At 44.7% G+C, this 23,857-nt stretch overlaps 2 protein-coding genes across 2 annotated transcripts in view; one reads left to right on the plus strand and one right to left on the minus strand.

The window, feature by feature from the left end:
* The window catches only part of LOC133766077 (broad substrate specificity ATP-binding cassette transporter ABCG2-like), a 29,252-nt gene extending 12,317 nt beyond the window's left edge, over positions 1-16,935 (plus strand). Inside the window, exons 8-15 of the mRNA XM_062199883.1 lie at positions 1,368-1,615; positions 5,036-5,118; positions 9,002-9,091; positions 10,449-10,573; positions 11,719-11,873; positions 12,952-13,041; positions 13,852-13,934; positions 16,748-16,935. Of these exons, the coding sequence (XP_062055867.1) occupies positions 1,368-1,615; positions 5,036-5,118; positions 9,002-9,091; positions 10,449-10,573; positions 11,719-11,873; positions 12,952-13,041; positions 13,852-13,934; positions 16,748-16,895 (1,022 nt within the window). The 3' untranslated portion in view covers positions 16,896-16,935. The remainder of the gene's footprint in view (positions 1-1,367; positions 1,616-5,035; positions 5,119-9,001; positions 9,092-10,448; positions 10,574-11,718; positions 11,874-12,951; positions 13,042-13,851; positions 13,935-16,747) is intronic.
* A 5,420-nt stretch (positions 16,936-22,355) lies between these two features.
* PKD2 (polycystin 2, transient receptor potential cation channel) overlaps positions 22,356-23,857 on the minus strand; it is a 58,970-nt gene continuing 57,468 nt past the window's right edge. Inside the window, exon 16 of the mRNA XM_062199887.1 lies at positions 22,356-22,763. The gene's annotated coding sequence lies outside the window, so the exon portion shown is untranslated. The remainder of the gene's footprint in view (positions 22,764-23,857) is intronic.

Consider the following 23,857-nt stretch of genomic DNA (forward strand, 5'->3'; position numbering starts at 1 on the left):
CCTGGGTTTGCTGTCTGGCTCCAGCCTCCAATTCCAGTTCCTCGAATGCATTCTGGGAGGCAGCACTGGTGACACAGTCATTGGGTTCCTGCCACCGAGGTGAGAGGCCTGGGTAGAATTCCTGGCTCTGGCCCTGGTCCAGTGCTGGCTGTTGTGGGCATTTGGGAAGTGAACTGGTGGATGACAGAGTGCTCTCTCTGGCCTCTCAAATAAAACAAAAATTAAAACATGATTGATTTGCCAGTGGTATGTTAATGAATTTCCTGATGCCAGTTAACACATAAATTTTGTTGTCCATGAATGCTGTGGGTGTTTTTTATTTAATTTATGAAAGAGCATTTATATGATAGTGTCTATTCTAAGGGAAGAGTCCATTAAAATACTGTTTACATTGTATTTAAAATGAGAAACTTGGCAATTTATGCATTTGTGCATTGGAGAAAGCATCTTTTTTAAAGATTTATTTATTAATTTCAGATACACAGTTACCGAGGGAGGAGGGGCAGAGATAAAGGTCTACCATCTGCTGGTCCACTCCCCAAATGGCTGTATTGGCTGGAGCTGAACTTATTGGAAGCCAGGAGCCAGGAGCTTCTTCTCTGTCTCCCACATGGGTGCAGGGACCCAAGGACTTGGGCCATAGCAGAGAGCTGGATTGGAAGGGGAACAGCTGGGACTAGAATTGGCACCCATATAGGATGCTAGGATGCTGGTGCCACAGGTGGAGGCTTAGCCTACTACACCACAATGCTGGCCCCAAGGACTTCATTTTTATATTAGGAAATATCTGTGGATTGGCATTTGGCACAGGGGTTAAGGTGCTGCCTGCAGTACCTACATCGCTTAGCAGAGTGCCTGGGTTCAAGTCCCAGCTCTGTTTGTGATTTCAGCTTCCTGCTGATGTGTACCACGGGAGGCATCAGGTGGTGGTTCAGGTACTTGGGTCCCTGCTGCCCAAGTGGGAGACCTGTGTTGAGTTCTGCCCAACCCTAGCCCTAGCTGTTGAATGGAAAGCCAGCATATGGAAGATCTCTCTCTGTCTCTGCTTTTCAAATAAAGAAAAATAAAGTTTAAAGAAATGATTATATCTCTGTATGGTAAGCCATCTATTTTAAAAGAATGAGGTTCCAAATAATTGGAGCAAGGTCAGTTACGTTTGCTGCACGCCCAAGATTGTGGCATTAGTCAGGTCAAGGAGCTGTGTTTTGCTAACGTCTAGAGCAGTGACAGAGCCAGAAATGTTTTATACTCAAGCTTTAGAATTCGGATGTTTTGAGAATCCGAGAGAGGGGTGGCAGGGAGATGAGCCAAGTCAGCTGTTAGTTTGTCAGTAATGGTTCCCTTCCTTGTCTCCTTTTATTCCCAAGCCAACAGGACTGAAGAGCCTTCTAAGAGAGAGAAGCCACTCATAGACACGTTAGCCGAGTTTTATACCATGTCCTCCTTCTACAGAGAAACAAAAGCGGAACTAGACCAACTCGCAGGGGCTCAGAAAAAGAAGAGCATGGCCTTTAAGGAGATCACCTATGTCACCTCCTTCTGTCATCAGTTCTGCTGGATCTTCAGGCGTTCATTCAAAAATTTACTGGGCAATCCCCAGGCCTCCATTGCTCAGGTACCCACACGTCTGTTTGTTACTCCTACACCCTTGGGGATGTAAAACAAGTAAAACACAGTTATGTTTCTATTCTTGGGAATTTTGGTGGTTTTTTTTAGGATTTCTGTATTTATTTGAAAGTGTTACGGTGAGATAGAGAGATCTTCCATCCACTGGTTCACTCCCCAAATGCCTGCAAGAGCCAGACCTGGGACAGTTCTTATTCAGATTTATAAATACTGGAATGTTAGCTTATGAGGAAGTAAACCTTTTTTGGTAATAGGCCAGGTAAATGTAGGTTTTGTGGGTAATGTGGTATCAGGTTGTCATTCCTGCCACTTTAGCCTGAAAACAGCAGAGCTAATACCTAAATGAATGAACATGCAGTATTCCAGTAAAACCTTATTCATGGACACTGAAATTTTAGTTTTTGTATAAAGTTTGTATTGCAAAAAAATACTATTTTTTTTTTTTTTTACAGGCAGAGTGGACAGTGAGAGAGAGAGAGAGAGAGAGAAAGGTCTTCCTTTTTGCCGTTGGGTCACCCTCCAATGGCCGCTGCGGCCGGCGCATCGTGCTGATCCGAAGCCAGGAGCCAGGTGCTTCTCCTGGTCTCCCATGCGGGTGCAGGGCCCAAGGACTTGGGCCATCCTCCACTGCCTTCCCGGGCCATAGCAGAGAGTTGGCCTGGAAGAGGGCAGCCGGGATAGAATCCGGCACCCCGACCGGGACTAGAACCTGGTGTGCCGGCGCCGCTAGGCATAGGATTAGCCTGTTAAGCCACAGCGCTGGCCAAGAAATACTATTTTTATATACTCCCCACCCCCATCATTACAAAAAAATGTGAAAACCATCCTCAGTTAGTGGGCTGAACAAAAAATAGGTGGCCTGCTCTATTTGACTTATGGCTTGTTTTTCATCTTGTGTACTTTTTGCTTCTCAAAGTTTTTGAATATGGAGTTGTTAGAATGTTTAATGGCTTCCTGCTGATAAGGCTTGTGTCTTTTGTCTTACAGCTGTACTTTGGTTAGGATTAGTTATTTATTGATAGAACTCAGACTTGGCCTCTAACTAAAGGTTGTATTTGGAAGATCTTGCATTGAGATCTTTATTTTTACTTGAAAGGTAGAGAGACAGAGAAAGAGAGAGAGAATGGTCCCTTAATACTTGGAAGGTTTCCTGATCCAATCAGTTTGGAAGACATTCCCATAATCTCTTGGAGACACATTGTTTCTATGAGCATATTAAACATTTGACTATGGATAAATTTCCTTCTTCTTTTTTTTTTTTTTTTAGTGACAGTCAGAAACATCTCTCAGAACATACCTTGAGAAATGTCGGTTGAGCACATTTGAACATTTGTAGCCTTGTGTTTAAAACAAGCCAGGGATCAGAGATCTGATACACAGAAGTCACGGACAAGGTCACGTGCTCCATTGTATAATTTTTAGTTTGCCTGTTTGTTTTCTTTTCCTTCATGTAAGAAAGAATAACAAGCGCACACCTTGTAAATACGTGACACAATTAAATACTTTTACTACTTTGAAACCGTTAGGAAACCTCCTAATGATAATACTCACAGTGTTAGTATAAGATATCAAGTTTTGTGTGCAAAAGAAACAAAGTAATGTGAGTGGCCAGTTTGAAAAGCCCAAATATTATTTATTTATTTTTTTGGTAAGCAGAGTTTGACAGTGAGAGAGAGAGAGAGACAGAGAGAAAGGTCTTCCTTTTTCCATTGGTTCACCCCACAAATGGCTGCTAGGGCTGGCACGCTGTGCCAATCCGAAGCCAGGAGCCAGGTGCTTCCTCCTGGTCTCCCATGTGGGTGCAGGGCCCAAACACTTGGGCCATCCTCCACTGCCTTACTGGGCCACAGCAAAAAGCTGGACTGGAAGAGGAGCAACTGGAATAGAATCCGCCGCTCCAACCGGGACTAGAACCTGGAATGCCGGCGCTGCAGGCGGAGGATTAGCCTAGTGAGCCTCGGCGCCTGCCCAGCCCAAATATTCTTAAAAGTTATACTTAAGATGCCATTTGGGTTGCCCACATCCTCTACAGCTGTGCCTGGGTTCAGTCACAGCTGTGCTCTCCATTCCCGCATCCTGCAAATGGGCGCCCTGGGAGGCAGCAAGTGTCAGCTCAAGTCCTTGGGTCCCTGCCATCCATGTGGGAGACAGGCACTGAGTTCCAGGTTCTGGGCTTTGGCCTGGACCAGCCCTGGCTATGGCGGTGGTTGAGGAACGAACCATTAAATGGGAGATGTCTCCATCTTTCTGTCTGTCTCTGTTTCTCTGCCTTTCAGATAATAAGATACAAGGTTATACCATGTGACAGTGTACACTCTAGTAAAGATGTGAGTGCCTGCTTGTTGATAGGGTCATCAGCATTTATTTGGGAAGCTTAACCTGTTGCAGTGGCATCGTTTTTTTCTGAGGGTAATGAAATTATGCAGGCAATGGATTTCCAAATTTCTGTCTTATTAGCCGAGGAATTTTGAAAGGACATCTCCATAAGTGAGACATCTAAGTAGTGTTTTTTCCAGATTGTGCTCTTCACAGGTCCCAGTGCTCTTTTTCCACTTTGATTTGCTTCATGCCAGCCATGTCCCTGAGTGATTATAATGCTAATTGAAGTGTCCTTAAGAGACCCTGACTCCTAAAAACAGAAGTGATATTTGTCTGTTTAGAAGCTAGCCACACAGATTGAATGGGTGAAGGCAGATAAGGAGGTCAGAGTCTGCAGCCTCGGTGTGCAGCACGGGCTGTAGGGCTCCTTGGCTGAGGCTGGTGGAGCAGAGAGCCAGGGAGCAGCACTGGGAGCCCCAGGTGCCCACACAGAAAGCTGGCTGATGCTTTGGTGACCATGACCTTGCACTTTCCCAGGGCAGGCGTGCCACCCCCACTCCCCACCCAGAGCTTGGATAGGCAGACTTCAGAGTGCCTCTGCCTTCCCTGATGAGAAAAATTCCATTGTTAGATTTTGAATATGTGTGTTTTTAAACTTTTATTTATTTCCAAGGTTCAGAATAAGAACATCCTGTTTTCCCTTGAACCACTAGAATTATAAAACAGGGCCAGTTCAGGGGCACAAAGGGTGAGAGTTCAGCTTAGGGCGTGGTCCCTTGGACTTTTGATTCTTCTTCTAACAGCAGAGCCCTGGGAGGAATCTTCGCTTTTCTGATTTGTTGTCTTCAAACGCCAGAGAACTAAAGTTTTAATTTAATTTACAAAGAAGTCTCATGTGTCCTGTGTTATTCTGCTAAGGACTCTGGGCCAGGTCACTCACAGTGTCTAACCTGTTGGAGGCAGCTGACTGAGTAGATACATATGCTATAATAATCATTGAGTAGAAACATATGCTATAATAATGAATGGTTTACGTGCATTTTTACCTCTAACTGAAACTCTTTCTTTTTCTGTTTTTCTTTTTGAAAAGATAATGGTCACAACTTTATTGGGACTGGTCATAGGTGCCATTTACTTTGGGCTAAAAAATGATTCTACTGGAATCCAGAATAGGTAAGTCAGTTTGGACCTTGGATCTTGAGACCATGCTGATACTTTGTTCAAGATTATGAAAGTACATTTAAGAGTCTTAATTTAAGAAAAGTACAGGTACATGTCACTTTTTTATTGAGGAGTAAGGTGATTCAGTGAATTGAAAGCTTTGCTGTATACATATGTGTGTATGGATAAGTGATAAGACATGTGAGCATAAATTTTATACTTTTAACCATCTTTAAGTGTAGATTTCAGAGGCATTAAATACATTCACGTTGTTGTTGCAACCACCATCGCCACTTATCTCGACAAGTCTCATCTTCCTACATGGAAATCCCTTGCCCATTAAACAAGAGCCATGTGGAATCTCACAGTGTCTGGCTTATTTCCCTTGGCATAATGTCTGCAAAGTTCATCATATTGTTGGGTGTATCAGAGTCTCTTTGTCAAGGCTGAGTAACACTCCCTTCTATGTATAAACCACGTTTTCTTTACCCATTCATCCATTGATGGACACTTGTGCTGCTTCCACCTTTTGGCGTCATGAGTAATGCTGTCGTGAGAGCATTATCTGTTGGAGGTCCTGGTTTCAGTTCTTTGGGTGAATGTCCAGAACTAGAATTGCTGGGACATGGAGAAACACTGGGAAGTTTTGGAGGAACTGCCATACTCTCTTCCATAACTGCTGCACCATTTTCTATTCTTTTTTTTTTTTTTTTTTGTTTATTTGACAGGCAGAGTGACATAGAGAGACAGAAATTGAGAGATCTTCCATCTGCTGGGTCATTCCCCACATGGCTGGAATGGCTGGGAGTGGGCCAGGCCAAAGCCAGGAACCTGGAACTCCATCCAGGTCTCCCACATGAGTGGTAGGGGCCCAAGCACTTGGACGTCTTCCACTGCTTTCCCAGGGAGCATTAATAGGGAGATGGATCAAAGTGGAACAGCCTGGGCTTGAACTGGTGCTCATAGAAGATGCTGGTATTGCGGGCAGCAGCTTAACCCAGTGCTCTGGCGGGGCCAGGCCAAAGGCAGTAGCTGGGAACTCAGTGGGGGTCTCACACATGGGTTGTGCCATCACCTGTTGCCTCTCAGGGTGCACATTTGTGAGAAGCTGGAACCCGTAGCATAGCCAGGAATAGAACACAGGGACTCTGAGTTGGGATGCAGCTGGCTCCATCTGGCGTTCTAACTGGTGTGCCACATACCTGCCCGCATGATGAGACTTTTCCATGACCCTGTCATGTTCTGAATGCAGGTGCTCCACGGTGGCCCAGACCTCAGCGTTCTCCTCTAATCCGTGTGCTGAGATAGTCTGTGAGAGGAACCGGGGCTCTGTACTTACTTCCCCAAGGCCAAAGTGCTGGATGGGATCGTTCCATTCTACTACTGGGGAAGGCTGGAGAAGCTTAGGTTAAATCCATTTTGAGGTCTGGGGAAAGCCGATTCTTTTTGAAAGAAGGAATAAACATAAAATTTGATCTCATTCAGGTAAAATCCATTTTTTTCCACACGGAATCTGATATCTCATATCTCATGAGGTTATCATTGTGATGATTTTCCAGAGCTGTGCCATTGTTCATCCATTTACCTTCCCCGAGGACTAGAGTCTCTGGGTTGTTTCCAAGTCTACAGTAATGGATGGCTTATACTCTGCATAGATGCTGTTTCTTTCTTTAAAAAAAAAAAAAACAAAAAAACAAAAAACTAATTTATTTATTTGAAAGAGTTCTAGAGAAACGGAGAGGGAGAAAGAGATCTTCTATCTGCTGGTTCACTCCCCAGATGAATCCAATGGCCAGGGTTGGGAAAGGCTGAAGCCAGAGGCTGGCAGCTTCCCCCAGGTCTCCCATGTGGGTACAGGGGCCCAAACACTTGAGCCATCTTCTGCTTCTTTCCCAGGCCATTAGCAAGAACCTGGATTGGAAGTGGAGCAGTCAGGGCATGAATTGCGACCATTTGGATGTAGGCATCATTGGGGGTTGCTTTACCTCTATGCCACAGCACCCGCCTCAGATGCCATTTCCTATCCAGCATAGATGTCACAGACCCTATAGACCCTAGAGGCCAAGGATCTTTTATTTTGTGCAAAAAGAGGCATTTGGGAAAGTCAAATAAGAAATCTGTCTCCAAGTGAAATTTTAATGATGCGCTGGAAAGCTTGCCATTGAAACCCTTAATTAGTCTATGTTAAGGGAAAGGTATTTTGAAAAACTACTCTTTGGATCCTGTAATCCTGTCCCTGGGCATTTACTCAAAATATATGAAATCAGTTTGTCGAAAAGATGTCTGCACTCCCACGTTCATTGCATTACCGCTCGTAATAGGCAAGACAGGGAATCAGCCTAAGTGTCATCAGATGAATGGGTAAAGATAATGTGGCGCGTGTACACCTATACATGTAGTACTCAGCATGAAGAATAAATACTGTGATTTGTGATAGCATGAATTGAATTGGAGACCATTACGGTAAGTGAAGTAAGTGAGGCATGAAGAAATAAATATCGCGTGTTTTCACTAAGGTAGCATCTAAAACATTCAATCTCAGCACTGGCGAGTAAGGTGGTGATTGCCAGAGCCGGGGGTGGAGCGAATGAGGAGGTGATGGTCAGAAGGTGCAGAGCGTCAGTTTCTGCACAGTGTGGTAGATACAGCCCAGAATAATGCACAATAAAATAAAACATCAGATCAGCAAGCAGGTATGACATGTGGGTTACTACCTTGACAGGAATTAGAATGCATTAGGTTCTGTGCTAATAAAAAACCTCACTTACTATAAAAATAAACCATCTTGTGATTTAGAAGGAATTTCACTGTCTGCTGTTTCAGAATCATTGTGAATATTATTGTACCGTTAGATACATGACAATAAATTGAACTAGGCTGTGTCCCATGTTTTTGAAATTAGGTTTTAACTTGATATCATTAGATTCATTTCTGTACAGAAAGTTACATCATTATTTGTCTACTGGGCCTATTTTCCATTCATTTTCATTGTTGTACAAATATTTACTTTTAAAACAGCTTGTACACTTAGTTCTTCATTCCTTAAGTGTTAAAAACATTTTTGAGGGGCTGGCACTGTGGCAGAGCAGGTAAAGCTGCCACCTGCAACACTGGCACCCCATATTGGTGTGGATTTGAATCCTGGCTGCTCCACTTCTGATCCAGCTCCCTGCAAGTGCACATGGGAAAGCAGTGGAAGGCAGTCCAAGTCCCTGGGCCCCTGTACCCACATGGGACATCCAGATGAAGCTCCTAGCTCCTGACTTCAGGCTGGCCTAGCCCTAGCCATTGCAGCCATTTAGGGAGTGAACCAACCTGTGGATGGAAGATCTCTATCTGCCTCTGTTTTTGTCTCTGTAACTCTGCCTTTCAAATAAATATAAATCTTTAAAAAATAAAAATTTATAATAATTTTTTTTGGTGTCTATGAACTATTTTCCTTTCCTTCCTAACCTTCCCTCCCCTCTATTTCTTTCTTACCTATTTTAAATACAGAGAGATGCACCAGTTTACTCCCCAGCCAGGGTTGGGTCAGGCCAGAGCCAGGAGCCTGGAACACAGTCCAGGTCTCCCACACATGGGTGACAGGGACTCAACTACTTGAGCCATCACCTGCTGCCTCTCAGGGTGCACACTGGCGGGAAGCTGGAATTGAAAGCGCAGCTAGGACTCAAACCTAGGCTCTGTGATGTGGGATGCAGGTGTCCCAGGCAGTGTCTTACCTGCTAGGCCCAGTGCCCACCCTCTCTTCTTTATTTCAGCCAGGACAGTTTCACTTTTGGGGGCCTGTTTAATGTTGTAAGACATCCTTTGTGGAACAAGTTTTGTGAGTGGAAAATTGACCCACGAGTGTTGCGTTGACCGTAGTACTTTTGCTTCCTTCCTCTCCTGGCAGAGCTGGGGTGCTCCTCTTCCTCACCACCAACCAGTGTTTTAGCAGCGTGTCTGCCGTGGAGCTCTTTGTAGTGGAGAAGAAGCTCTTTATGTGAGTAGAGCTGTGTCCTGGGAAGGGGCACCCAAGGCTGTTGGTCTACCTGGTCACCTCCAGGATTGGGCCAAGGATGGGATCCTGGGGATTACTACTGGTTTTTGTTTTCTTTTCTGTTCTTTATTTTAAAAATTTCCAAAAAAGCATTGTATGTTATGTTCAACATGATGTTTTGCAATATGCGTGGGGGTACCCACTATTAAGTGAGAACATGCGTCAGAAAGGAGAAGACTTGTATGGTAGGGCACAGTCAGCAAACTCACCTGCTGCAGAGAAAGCGAGCAGTGCAGGAGCCCAAGTGTACCTTTTGTTGTTAGCAAATAGTAGGGCAGGATGACCCTTGAAGAAGAGGTTATGTGGCCCATTCAGCAACCACTTGGATGTGGGGAGGTAAAGTGGACAAAGAGTAAGCCCCAGTTCAGCCCTTCCTGGACTAGGAAGTGGGCAGAGCCAGAGGGCACTCTCCCAGTAACGAGAGGGCTGCTCTGGTGTTTCCAGAGATGGAGAGATTCACCTCTGCTCACATGTGGAGGAATCACTCAGGAGGGAAAGAGTGAAGATAGTAGGGGAATAATTTGGAGATGTGGGAGAATGCTTTCAGGAAGCCTGAGGATTAAGGTTTGATAACGGACAGGGATAGATGATTGACAGGCATGATCATTGAAGGGAGACGCCTTTGTTGTTGTTTTTAAGATTGTTTATTTGAATGCAGAGCAACAGAGAGAGAGACAAAGGGAGAGATCCTCCTTCTGTTGGTTCATTCCCCAGATGGCTACAATAGCCAAGTCTGGGCCTGGCTGAAACCAGGAGGCAGGAACTTGATCCTGGTTTCCCACATGGATGGCAGGGGACCAACTATTTGAGCCATCTTCTGCTGCCTTCCCAGACACACAGCAGGCAGCAGGATTACAAGCGGAGCAGCAGGGTCTTGAACTGACGCTCCTCCTGTGTGGGATGATAGCATTGCAAGCAGTGGCTAAACCCACGGTGCCACAATGTCAGCCCCAGGTTTTCTTTCTTTCTTTTTTTTTAATTTTTTTCCACAAGAGAGTAGAAGTAGAAAGTGTTTAGTAATGCGAAGCTGCATTGGGGCCTTGGAGAATAACAGTGCCACCTTCTTTGTGGTCACACAAACCTTCATGAAGAATGAGACAGACAACTGAAGGGGGACTTCATGGGTGTTCAGGGAGGAAGCTGACATCTAAGGCACTGCAGGGCGGGGTGGGGTTAGCCTGGAGGCTGTGAGGAGCTGTAGTGTTAGGTCCCTGTGGCAGCGGAAGTCTGCCCAGCAAGCAGTCTCACCTGGTCTGTGCCTTCTAATCTGGGCTGTGCAACATGTGCTTCTGTTCCGCAGACACGAATACATCAGTGGATACTACAGAGTGTCATCTTATTTCTTTGGAAAACTGTTTTCTGATTTACTACCCATGCGATCGTTGCCGAGTATTATATTTACTTGTATAATATACTTCATGTTAGGTAAGTAACGAGCAAAGAGGATGGGTCTTTAGTCTTGGGCTGGAGGGGCAGCCAGTTTCCCTGTGCCAACGTGGTTTGGTTCTCAGACCTAGAGACCAAGCCCTGGGATGGGGAAGTGTCAATCAGTGTATTGTCACTCTAAAATAGCTCTTCCCTGTTGACATTTTTGTCGAGGCTTTTTCCTCCCCAGGCTTGTACAGCTATTTAAAGTTGTATTTTACTGAGGTAGGCTGTGTCAGGCACAAGCAATGAAAGAATTTAAAAAAGTATTTGAGAGCCTGTGTTGGAGGAGCTGAGATATTATCTTGTTAGATAAATGTAGGCAACATCATTTGTGCATGCCCAAGCTTGCTCCAGGCTCAGTGTATCAGAATTTTCATGTATTTCACTGACACACACACACGTACTCAAGATCCTTATTTTTGGCCAGGTACTACAGCATGAGAATGCCTGATTAAGCTTAAGCCTTCCATTTTACCAGTGAGAGATATCTCATAATTAGGAGAAAGATCTTGACCCCTGGACTCCTGATTGGTATTCTTACAAGTATTACAAAATTTTTCAGACTGCGTGACCTGTAGAATTGGCTCAATATAGTATATAAAATATATTTTATGAAACGTGAAGTAGCACCATTCTCTCCGAGGTAGATGGTAGTTTGTCTGGGATGATTAGGTTATGGAAGCAGATAGTAAAGCCACTGAGTTCACGCAACCCTGATGGTCACAGTTTGTTTACTCATGTAGTTAGAGCAGTAGTGAGCAGTGCAGTGATGTCTGGGTAATGAATACACTACTGGTGGGTTTCCTATGAGAAGAGAAGGCAGTAGAATGTTGTCCAGTTGTGTTGCCTGTGGCGCCCCTTGTCAGGAACTCAGAAATTGTTCATAATTACACATACAAATATGCATAATACAAGAACTACTTATGTAGTTAAGTAGAAAAAAGAAAACTATATGGCAACTTTATGCAGTTACACAGAGGGAAGCAATGAATTTGTGACCCAGGGTAGTTAGATAGTAGATAACTATATTGCATTTTGATACTGGTTTCTGAAAATATTATGGTGTTACATGCCTAATACACAATCCCAAATTCATGGCGCCTAGGCAGTTGGGTTGACCTCTTGCTTTCTGTCTGACCCAGGGTTGAAACCAACGGCAGATGCTTTCTTCATCATGATGTTTACCCTTACGATGGTGGCGTATTGCGCCAGTTCCATGGCGCTGGCCATAGCAGCAGGTCAGAGTGTGGTGTCTGTGGCCACGCTTCTCATTAACATCTCGTTCATGTTCATGATGGTGAGTGTGTGAACTGTGTGAACTGTGCTTCTGCCTGCACACTCACTTGCCGTGTAAAACCAGCCTTGGGGGACTCTGTTTATGGGACTCTGGTGCTTAGAGGAGGATGTGTGCTGAAACACAGCCTGCGTGAGGGAACACACCGGCTTCCCTCCTCCTCCTTCTCCAGCCTTTTTGGCCACTGTTTCCAAATAGTCACTGTCGCTTTAGTTAATACACCACTGCGCGTGAGTTTTTGAAGCTGCTTCTTGGTGACACGTTATGAAACCTTGCTAAGTTTGATCTCTGGAAATCAGAAGTTTGATTAGAAGATTCCCTGACTAAAGTGACAGGTTATTTGCCTGACGTTCAGCTGGTTTTAAAGAACTGCCAGCTGTTTGACCAAAGTGGGTTTACCTAACTGTGGATTGAAAATATTTGGGGAAAAGTTGCTTGTGTACCAAACATGAACAGACTTTTTTCTTGTCATTATTCCCTGAACAATACAGTAGACAACTGTTTACATAGTATTTATATTGTATTAAGTATTGCAAGTGATCTAGAAATGATTTAAAATGTGTAAGATGTGTATACTTAAAGTATCAGGGTTTATATGGGTTATATGTAACAGTACACCGTTTGAAATCAGAAACTTCAGCATCTCTGTGTGTGCCTGTGGGAGCAGGGGGTGTCCTGGACCAGTCCTCCATGAATACTAAAGGACAGCTGTCCTTGATTTTCTTTTCTTTTCTATTCTTTTCTTTTCTTTATTTGACAGGTAGAGTTATAGACAGTGAGAGACAGAGAGAAAGGTTGAGAACAGTCTTGACTATTAAACATCTTACAAGTAAATGGAAGATCTACTATAGATTACAGGTATATTATCCGCCCTTTAAAGCCATAAACAACTTCAGAAATGTACAAATATGCAAATGGAAGGGAGGAAGCTTTAGCAGGCGTTTGGATAAGTGGAAAGAATATCCAGGAAGAGCTGGGCTGAGCAGGAGTGTGTAGCAGGTTGTGGGTGACTTGAGGGTATTTTCTAATCCTTCATGAAATCACTCAACCAGTTTTGACCCTGGGTGTTTTCTTTCTGTAGATTTTCTCGGGCCTGTTGGTAAATCTCACAACCATTGCATCTTGGCTGTCATGGCTTCAGTACTTCAGCATCCCTAAATATGGCTATACCGTAAGTTGTCCTTGGCTGTCACTGTGATTGGGTTCCCAAGCTAGGAAAAGCCTCTCCCCCTCATTTACCCAGCCATGGTCATGAAAATCTCCCATCTGGGAACTTCATTTTGGGAGCAATGTGTGAGAAATTTCTATCTGAGCTGCTTAGCGCAGGTCAGGGGTCACTGGGATTTTCTCCAGTCATCTCAGTGTGTGAGGGAGATAAGGGCAGGGAGGTATCTCCCCTTAAGGAAGACAGATTGAGTAAGTGGTAGAAAACATACGGCCGTGTTTCAGTTCAGTAAGCAAATAATTGAGGAGATGGTAGACTAGAAGTGATAGTTTATATTGAAAGTAGGATTAGAAAGAAAACCAAGACTAAATAATACACATAGCCGTATTTGCTTTGGCTAAAGAACACTGTCATTGTCTGAATATAGCATAATTGAGTTTCTAACTCTGTACAATCACAGCTGGATTTGATGAAAATCAGCAAGAGTGAAAGATTGTGGCAATAAATTAATAAAATCATATAAAATTATAAAGTTGAGAGAAGGAAAGAGCTATGGTGTAATGTAGCCAGAGGTCTCCCTCTTAGCCAGACATTTGCTTCCTTTGTATTGGACAAACCAAAAAGTCCTAAGCCTCGGCCTCTTCCCTGCCAGAGAAAACAGTTGCTTTAGTGTTAGAAAGACCGTGAATGTAAAACCTGGTATGTTTTTAGAAATAGCAACAAAGATCATAGTCAGAGGACATGATTGTGATAATTCTTGGGAAACTTTTTGAAATTTGAGACTATTTACATTGCCCTGCTCCCGTTCTGTTATAGGCTTTGCAGTATAATGAATTTTTGGGACAGAACTTCTGCCCAGGACTCAATGTCACAGCAAACATTCCCTCTGACTATGCTATGTAAGTTTGCATTCAGTGTCGTAATGCATTGGCTTCTTATTGTGGTGTGATGCAGAGAAGCTTAGAGCTGGCATGTGTTTTTCCAGGGTTACTGAACATTGCTGAACCTCTTTTCTCATCCACAAGTGAGTTGTGCACTAAAGCACAACTCAGGATCCTACTCTAGCCCAGCTGTGTTTCATGTGGGGAAGTGGTTCCTACGGGTTGCTCTTGCCTGCCTTGTGCCTTTTAAAAGATGGTGCTGACGTCTAGATTTTGAGTTAGAGTTCTTATTCTTGAGAATGGTTGAGTTTGAGATGAGCTGCTTTGCTATTTTAACAAGGGCTTAGAGTCCTAGAACTGTATGGACTATGGGAGCTCACGGGTTCTTGGTCTAACCCATAGACAGTAGGAGGTAAAAAGCAGCACTAGTATAAAGGGGGTGTGCGTTTTCTCTGTGAAGATCCTGGCACTTCTGCATCCCATGCTTTGGAGACATCGTGAAGTAAAAGGCTGCACAGTTGTCGTTCTTTGTTTTTTTCTTTTTTTGCTTCAACTGACTCAAAATACTCCTTACCAAAGGATGTATCCTCTAAACAAATCCACACATTTTTTACTGAGTTGAAAAGGAAATCTCATTTTTGCCTAATGTCATTAAAGCAGAAATGCAGGTTTTAATAAAATTAGAGAGTACTCTTTTAAAAAATTTAATAGCATGTCCTTTTCTATGATTATTGGGAAGTTTCACTTTTTTTTAAGATATTTATTTCTTTGAAAGAGTTACAGAGAGAGAGATAGAAAGAGAGGCAGAGACAGAGATCTTTCATCTGCTGGTTCACTCCCCAGATGGCCACAATGGCTAGGGCTGGGCCAGACTGAAGCCAGGAGGCAAGAGCTTCATCTGGGTCTCCCATGTGGGTGCAGGGGCCCAAGTACTTGGGCCATCTTCCACTGCTTTTCCCAGGTGCATTAACAGGGACTTGGATTGGAAGTGGAGCAAACAGGACACAAACCAGTGTCCAAATGAGAGGCCAGCATTGCATGTTGCAATTCTACCCACTATACTATATTGCTAGTCCCTGAAGTTTCAATTTTGATGCATAAATGAATGAGAGTGGTGTCTTAAATCTCTCTTGAATGTCAATAGGAATAATTATTAGTAATAGCATAAATTAGTATTTTGAATTATCATGTGAGAAACCTCTAGGGAGAGGAGAGAGAGATTTTTTCTTTTTTTTTTTTCCAAGATTTTATTTATTTATTTGAGAGAAGCAGTTACAGTCAGAGAGAGGAAGAGACAGAGAGAAAGGTCTTCCAACTGCTAGTTTACTCCACAAATAGCTGCAGTGGCCAGAGCTGAGCTGGTCCAAAACTGGGAGCCAGGAGATTCTTCTGGGTCTCCCATGTGGGTGCAGGGGCCCAAGGACTTGGGCCATCTTCTACTGCTATCCCAGGCCATTAGCAGAGAGCTGGATCAGAGTGGGGCAGCCAGGACTTGAATCAGTCCCATACGTGATTCTAGCACTGCAGGTAGAGGCTTAGCCTACTGTGCCACAGCACCAGCCTGGGAGAGCGGCTTTCTGAGTTCTACCCACTGTCTTGGGTTTGATCTGTGTGTGACTTCTTTGTAGCCCCAAGTCACTGCCAGCCAGCTGGTCGTGATGAAGTGGGTGGAAAAGTGGGACCCATATGAGGAGCCACCATAGACCTCATAGGACACATAAGCTAAGGCCTCGTCCTTACAGGACAAAGAAGGACACTACTCTTACAGTAAAGACAGGCTGTGGTTGATTGGGGAACTGCTGGATTCCAAGTGCTGCACTAACACATGGTACCCAGCAGTAACTGGGAAACCAGATAGTTTTTGTACCAGGCCGTGGCAGGGCCCTGCCATCCTAGTCTACTCCAGCTGCTACAGTTAAGGCTTAAACCTACTTACTGCCTGTGCTGTAAGTCTTGAAGCTGGGTAACCGCAGTGTCCATTGCTAGCTCTCTCTCTTTTTTTTTTGACAGGCAGAGTTAGATAGTGAGAGAGAGAGAGACAAAGAGAAAGGTCTTCCTTCCGTTGGTTCACCCCCCAAATGGCCGCTATGGCTGGCGCGCTGTGCCAATCCGAAGCCAGGAGCCAGGTACTTCCTCCTGGTCTTCCGTGTGGGTGCAGGGCCCAAGCACTTGGGCCATCCTCCACTGCCTTCCTGGGCTACAGCAGAGAGCTGGACTGGAAAAGAAGCAACCGGGACAGAATATGGCACCCCAACAGGAACTAGAACATAGGGTGCCTGTGCCGCAGTTGGAGGATTAGCCTAGTGAGCTGTGGCGCTGGCCATTTCTAGCTTTCAAAGGATTTTTGCACCAAAAGAAAGTTATCTTTTAATGCCATTTTCCCACAGTCATTTTTCCCTTTTATTTTATTTGGTGGTGGTAGTGGTGGTGGTGGTGGGATGGTGAGATATCTTAATTTTCCTGGTTCACTCCCCAAATGGCTGGAACACTCAGGCCAGGCCAAGGCCAAAAGCCTGGAACTCCAGCTGGATCTCTGATGGGCGTTGCACAACCCAGGTACTTAGGCCATCACCTGCTGCCTCCCAGGCTGCACATCTGTAGGAAGCTGGATGGGAAGCGGAGGTGCCAGGACTCTGATGGGATGTGGGAATCTGAAGAGGCAGCTTAGCCAACCCTCTGCACCACAACACCTACCCCTTTGAGAAGTACTGCATATGAAGGGAGAACTACTGAATACTTAGCTTCTTTCTTTAACTATGGAACATGAATGGATTGATGGGGTTTGATAGGTGCTAGCAATGAACTCACACTCTTGCTCTGTTGAATTTCAGATGTACTGGCGAAGAGTATCTGACCAATCAGGGCATCGATCTCTCGCCTTGGAGCTTGTGGAAGAATCACGTGGCTTTGGCTTGTATGATGGTCATCTTCCTCACAATCGCCTACCTAAAACTGTTATTCCTTAAAAAATATTCATGAATTCCCCTTTAATTTACCATGAGTTGTCCTAACATTAAAAAGGAGCTCTTTGATGTATTTTAAGTATTCAGTTAAGTTTTTTGTGTGGTCTTCTATTTCATTGCCATTATCCCTCATGGGTCAGCAACACTTATTTTCAACAAAAACATTCTTAGAAGTCACAGAGAATTGCATTATATGTGAAAGAACCCAAGTCAAAAACTAATGATGCTACTCATTGTCTATTAGTTCATCTGTCAGACAGTAACTGTGGGTGAAGTTTAGTCTAATTTATTGATGTAAAGAAGGAGAATTCAGTTCTAGAAACTCTGGAAAAATTAGTAATACTTCTGGTATCAGTTTCCTCATTTTAAAAATCCAATAGCTATGATTGTAGCCCTCCAGTTTAATTATCTTATGAACCAAAGATCTGCCATTACAGGTTGAGTATATCTTATCCAAAATGCTTGAGAATGGAAGTGTTTCAGGCTTTAGGTTTTTGTATGTGTGCATATAAACAATGAAATATTTTGAGGAAAGGACCCAAGTCTAAATATAAAATTCATTTTTGTTTCATTTACACCTGTACAAACAGCCTGAAGGTAATTTTACACATATTAACTGTGCCTGTATTTTGACTACAACTCACCAATAAGGTCTGGTATAGAATTTTCCATTTGGACATCGTGTCGGTACTTAAAAAGTTTGATCTTCGGGAGCGTTATGGATTTCAGAAACAAGTGTCTTTGATAGGTATATTAAAGTTGGAACTTACTGCCATTTCTCTGATGGCATTAAAATATTTCAGGAGTCTTGACTTGGGGCTTTAGATGGTTGAGTGCAGTTAGAGGGCCAGGATTCTGGTGATAGTGACTCTTGTGCTATTTCTGGGATGTGCTGGCTCTGGAAACTCACTTAACCTTCTTGTAGTGGTCCATACTCTCTGAGTGTGCATGAGAATCATCCGGTGGATTTGCAGAAATACCTGGTTCCACTGCATCCATGTCTACAGAATCACTGCTCTAAAGAGTGCTGGCTACTCCTGGATTTCCTCACTTCCAAGACCCTTCCAGACTGAAAATTTTAGTTGGGGTTTTTTTTTTTAAATTAATTTATTTATTTTTACAGGCAGAGTGGATAGTGAGAGAGATACAGAGAGAAAGGTCTTCCTTTTTGCCGTTGGTTCACCCTCCAATGGCTGCCGCGGCCAGTGCGCTGCAGCCGGCGCATTGCGCTGATCCGATGGCAGGAACCAGGTGCTTCTCCTGGTCTCCCATGCAGGTGTAGGGCCCAAGGACTTGGGCCATCCTCCACTGCACTCCGCGGCCATAGCAGAAAGCTGGCCTGGAGGAGGGGTAACCCAGACAGAATCCAGCGCCCCGACCGGGACTAGAACCCCGTGTGCTGGCGCCGCAGGTGGGGAGGATTAGCCTATTGAGCCGCAGCGCTGGCCCTTAGTTGGGATTTAATGACTTTTTCCTGTCTCAGTTTCCTGCTTACAGAACTGTTATTTCTGTATCTTCCCTTCGTTCTAATCTTTAGCAGGAATGGGAAAATGTTTATCACGAGCAGGGAAGTATTTTCAAATCCTATTTAAGGAGAATGTGTGGCAAAGTACAGTTCAATGAATTATAAAATGAACACGAGTATGCACCTGCCAGCCCTGGTCATGCATGGAGCATCAGCAGTGCCTCTCCCAGTCACCTGCTCCTCCCTCACCCTGGGTCATTTCTGAGATGACACTGGTGTTCCCCTCTGGTATTAGCAGAATTCACCACAGCTCAGTTTGTCTCCTTGTGTATACAGAATGTACTTATGTCTCCCCACTCTTTAAAGCAAACTTTTAGCTTTGAAGTCATTTTAGATTTATAGAAAAGCTGCAAAGGTAACATGGAAAGTTCCAGTGTACCTCTGCCCAAGCATCCCTTACTGTGAAAGTTGGATCTACCAGGGTATGTTTGTCCATGCTAAGAAATTCACATCAGTACATGACTTAAGTAAACCATATACTCTCTTCATATTTCACCACTTTTCCACTAACATTTATTTATTTATGTATGTATTTGAGAGCGAGACAGAGCTCCCATCCACTGGGTCACTCCTCAAATGCCTACAGTGGCCAAGTCTAGGCTGAACTGAAGCTAGGAGACAGGAGCTCAATCCAGTCCCTGATGTGTGGGCAGGGACCCAACCACTGCAGCCATCATTGCTGCCTCCCAGGGTCTGCACAGGCGCGAAGCTGGAATCAACAGCCAGAGTCAGGAGTCGAACCCAGGCTCTCCAAGAAGGGATGCAGACATCCCAGCCAGTGTCTAGCAGCTGTGCCAAATGCCTGCCCATCTACTCGTATTCTTTTATTGTTCCAGGATCCAGTTCAGGAGACCACAGTGCTTCTTGTGTCCCCCTTTAAAATACTTTGCAGTGTTCTTACAGGAATTAAGTGAGCTGGTGAATCCCTGGAGTGCAGACTGCCCGAGCGAGACTCCTATGACTGTGGCCGTCTTGGAGCAGTGGTTGGCCCGGCAGGAGCTGCCTTGCTGTATTCTTGCGACAGCAGGCCCTGGACACAGCATTCTCTTTTTGTCTTTGATCATGAGCATTTTTTCTTTTTATGACTAATGTGTCATCTTGTGACGTTACCCCATTTTCTGATTATTATGTGATCAGCAAGTTCAATCCATTATTCCTGTTCTTGGTACAATTTCTGCTTTTTTATTTAACTAAGGTTTGGTCATAATGACCTGTTTGCAGACTTCCCTCAGCCCATGGAGAATATATACCTATACTTTATACACAAAATAAATGTAACAGAAGGAACAATTTATTTTTAAGATTTATTTATTTATTTGAAAGTCAGGGTTACACAGAGAGAAGAAAGGAGAGGCAGAGGCAGAGGCAGAGAGAGAGAGAGAGAGAGAGGTCTTCCATCCAATGGTTTTCTCCCAAATTAACCGAAACAGCTGGAGCTGCGGCGATCTGAAGCCAGGAGCCAGGAGCTTCTTCCGGGTCTCCAATGTGGGTGCAGGGGCACAAGGACTCAGGCCATCTTCTACTGCTTTCCCAGGCCATAGTAGAGAGCTGGATCGGAAGTGGAGCAGCACCCATATGGGATGCCGGCACTTCAGACCAGGGCATTAACCCACTGTGACACAGTGCTTGCCTCATGGAACAATTTTTAATAACTGCTTATTTTAAAAACTTTGTATTTGAGGCCGGTGCCATGGCTTAACAGGCTAATCCTCTGCCTTGCGGCGCTGGCACACCGGGTTCTAGTCCCGGTTGGGGCGCCGGATTCTATCCCGGTTGCCCCTCTTCCAGGCCAGCTCTCTGCTATGGCCCGGGAAGGCAGTGGAGGATGGCCCAAGTCCTTGGGCCCTGCACCCGCATGAGAGACCAGGAGAAGCACCTGGCTCCTGGCTTCGGATTAGCGCGATGCGCCGGCCGCAGCGGCCATTGGAGGGTGAACCAACGGCAAAAAGGAAGACCTTCTCTCTGTCTCTCTCTCTCACTATCCACTCTGCCTGTCAAAAACAAAAACAAAAACAAAAACAAAACCCAAAAACAAAAGCAAAAAAAACCTATGTATTTGAAAGGCAGTGACACAGAAGGAGACACACATGGCCAGAGAGGGAGGAGACAGAGTGAGTGCATCACTACCATCTTCTGGTTCACTCCCTAAAGGAGTGAACAGCCAGGTCTGTGCTAGGGGAAAGCCAGGAGCCAGGAACTCCATCCTGGTCTCCCACATGGGTGGCAGGGGCTCAAGTACTCGGACCGTCCTCTGTGCCTTTCCAGGCTCATTAACAGGGAATTGGATTGCAAGTGGAGCAGCTGCTCTCTAATAGGGGATGCTGGTGTCTCAAGCAGTGGGTTAACTTGCTGTGTTGCAGTGCTGGCCCCAGTACCTACTGTTTGATTTAATAAGAATTTGGGTCTGTCATTGGGGTGCAGCGGGTGAAGCCACCTCCTGCAACACCAGCTTCCCAAGTGGGTGCTGGTTCCAAATCCTGGCTGCTCTATTCCCAACCCTGCTCCTTGCTAATTTGCTTGGGAAGGCAGTGGATGACCCGAGTACTTGGGCCCCTGCACCCATGTGGGAAACCCAGATGGAGTTGCCGGCTCCTGGCCTCCACCTGGCCCAGCCTTCACCATTATGGCCTTTTGGGGAATGAACCAGCAAATGGAAGATCTCTGTCTCTTCCCTTTTCTCTCTGTAACTCTGCCTTTCAAGTAAATGAACAAATTTTCTTTGAAAGAAAGTATTTAAATATATTCCATTGTGTTACTACTCCTTCTGTATTCTAATAGCCTTTTCCTATGCTCTTTTGTGGTAAGAAACATGAAACAAATTTAGCCCCTTAGCCATTTCCTTCTACCTCTCCCTCCTATCATAAGCATCTGGGATGATCACTGATTCTTCCTCGTCAAGCTTGGGAAATCTCAGCCTGGTGGATAGCAAAGAAATTGAGGAACATTTTAGAAAGCGAGTTTCTTTTCCTATACAGTGGAAAAGGAAATACTATTTCATAAATTTACTTGATTATGTACATGTTCTTTTGAATTTGTTTTTTTTTTTTAATTTATTTTTTCATGTCACAACTAATGTACAATGGAGGGAACAGGCTTCTACATCTGCAGCTGCAGGTTCACTTCAGTGCTGTGTTCAGAGTTGTTTGATGAACTAAGAGACGAAGCAGGATAAATAATAAAGTTTACGGTAACAGCACTAACTCTGGCCATTCAATACATCTCTTTAAGGCTGAAGTTTAAGGGCATTTCATTTGGATTTTTCTGGAAGCACTGGCTGCCTTCAAATCTTAATGAATACTGCATTTTTCTTTATTTCTTTTTAAGATTTATTTCATTTATTTAAAAGAGTTACAGAGAGAGGTAAAGACAGAGAGAGAGGTTTTTCATCTGCTTGTTCACTCCCAAGATGGCTGCAACAGCTGGAGCTGAGCCTATCCGAAGTCAGGAGCCAGGAGCCAGGAGCTTTTTCCAGGTCTCCCGCGTGGGTGCAGGGGCCCAAGGCCTTGGGCCATCTTCTATTGCTTTCCCAGGCCATAGCAGAGAGCTGGATCAGAAGAGGAGCAGCTGGGACTAGAATTGGCACCCATATGGGATACAGTGCTTCAGGCCAAGGGTTTAACCCGCTGTGCAACGGCGCCGGCCCCTGCATTTTTCAAAATTATTTCATTTTCTAAGGTACTTAATAGCTTTTAACTATTGCTTATAAATAGAACATAGCCTCCATTTTCTTGGAGGATCAAATTCTCCCAGTGTTTACTCCATTTGGTAGGTTCATAGTGAAAGGTACAGCATATTCAATTTTTCAATCTGCGTGCAGGACAGCTCAAGTGGGAAGCCAGCGTTAAAAATGACTGCTTCTCCTGCTGCATAACACCAACCCAGCAAAGCATCTTTGTAATGCAACCCTGAACTGAGAAGGGATCCTGAGACCACCAAATGAAGAAGGAAGCTCCACAGAAGAATGAAAGAGTTTATTAGGCAACTGACACATGGGACTCCAACCAGGACAGACAGGTGATCTGGTCAGAAGTTGCTAGCATGATTTTTCACAGAACAACAAATTCATACATTGAAAAATCAATAGGGGCTGGCGCCGTGGCTCACTTGGCTAATCCTCAGCCTGCGGCGCCGGCACCCTGGGTTCTAGTCCCTTTTCCAGTCCAGCTCTCTGTTGTGGCCCGGGAGTGCGGTGGAGGATGGCCCAGGTGCTTGGGCCCTGCACCTGCATGGGAGACCAGGAGAAGCACCTGGCTTCTGGCTTCAGATCGGTGCAGCATGCCGGCCGTGGCAGCCATTTGGGGGGTGAACCAACAGAAAAGGAAAACCTTTCTGTCTCTCTCTCTCACTGTCTAATTCTGCCTGTCAGAAAAAAAAAAAAATTAAAACAAAAAAATCAATAGGGAACCAGGGTAGAAACTTGTAAAATATTTCACTTGGGGAGTGAACCGGTGGATGGTCTTCCCTCTGTCTTCCTGTCTTACCTCTCTCAAAGAAATTAAAAAACAGAAACACCTAACATTCGGTTTTGTATGTTTTAGGAGTTGATATCAGATGTCCTGTTCATTTTCTTAGCCTAACCAGGAAGGCTTGTGATAACACTTAAACTTTTTGATTGTGCTAGCTAGGCTGGAAGGTGGTCAGCATCATTCAGAGAGAGAGACAACCAAAAATGGAGGGCAAAACTCAAGCTGGTGTTACTAAGGCTTATTATCCTGCACAACATCCCAGTTAAAAAATATATAAACTTGTGTGTATATTAACTAATAGGAGACTAAAATACATATTGGGTTAATCATTTGGCAATATCCGTACACTTTGTCTTTCAAATCATTTCCTTTTTGCTGACCGAACAGAGTTTTTTGTTGAACAAGTAACTGCTAGGTACCATTCTACCTCCTTCCATTTGTAACAGAAAATCCAGCTGTAGTGTGGTGTTTTGCCAACAGAATCCCATGAGGGAGACAATTCTCAGTTTACAATGAGGATAGAATCTTAAGAAAACGTGGACTCGTGTGTCAGGTGTCTTGGCACAGCCATATAGCTACTGGGCATACAGTAAGGACCAGAACCTTAGCCTAGTGTTATTTGCCCTCTTCTGTAGACTTTCCCTGTTTATGGAGGGACTGCAAAGGGAAAGTCAAGTGGTACAACTCTCCAAGGGCACCATTTGCATTGTACTCTAAGGGAGCAGAATTCCCTGGAGATGAGCCCCGTGGTTGTACGTCATGGTTACCGTGGGCCCCTTGCCCATATCCTGTGTGCTACAGCACTTCAGCCACCAGCTCCGCAGCTCTCTGTGGGCTTGCTCTGGGGCCAGCAGGGCTGCTCTTATGGAAGTGCTGGGAAATCACAACCATCCTCCCGGAGCAGGCTCCCCTTCCAAGCCCTAGCCCTCAGGTGGAGTGAGTCTGAACCGCGTGTTCTGCACTGAGTTTCACCACAGCGCCCTGCAG

Source organism: Lepus europaeus, chromosome 8, assembly GCF_033115175.1.
Source record: "Lepus europaeus isolate LE1 chromosome 8, mLepTim1.pri, whole genome shotgun sequence".
Lineage (NCBI taxonomy): Eukaryota > Metazoa > Chordata > Mammalia > Lagomorpha > Leporidae > Lepus > Lepus europaeus.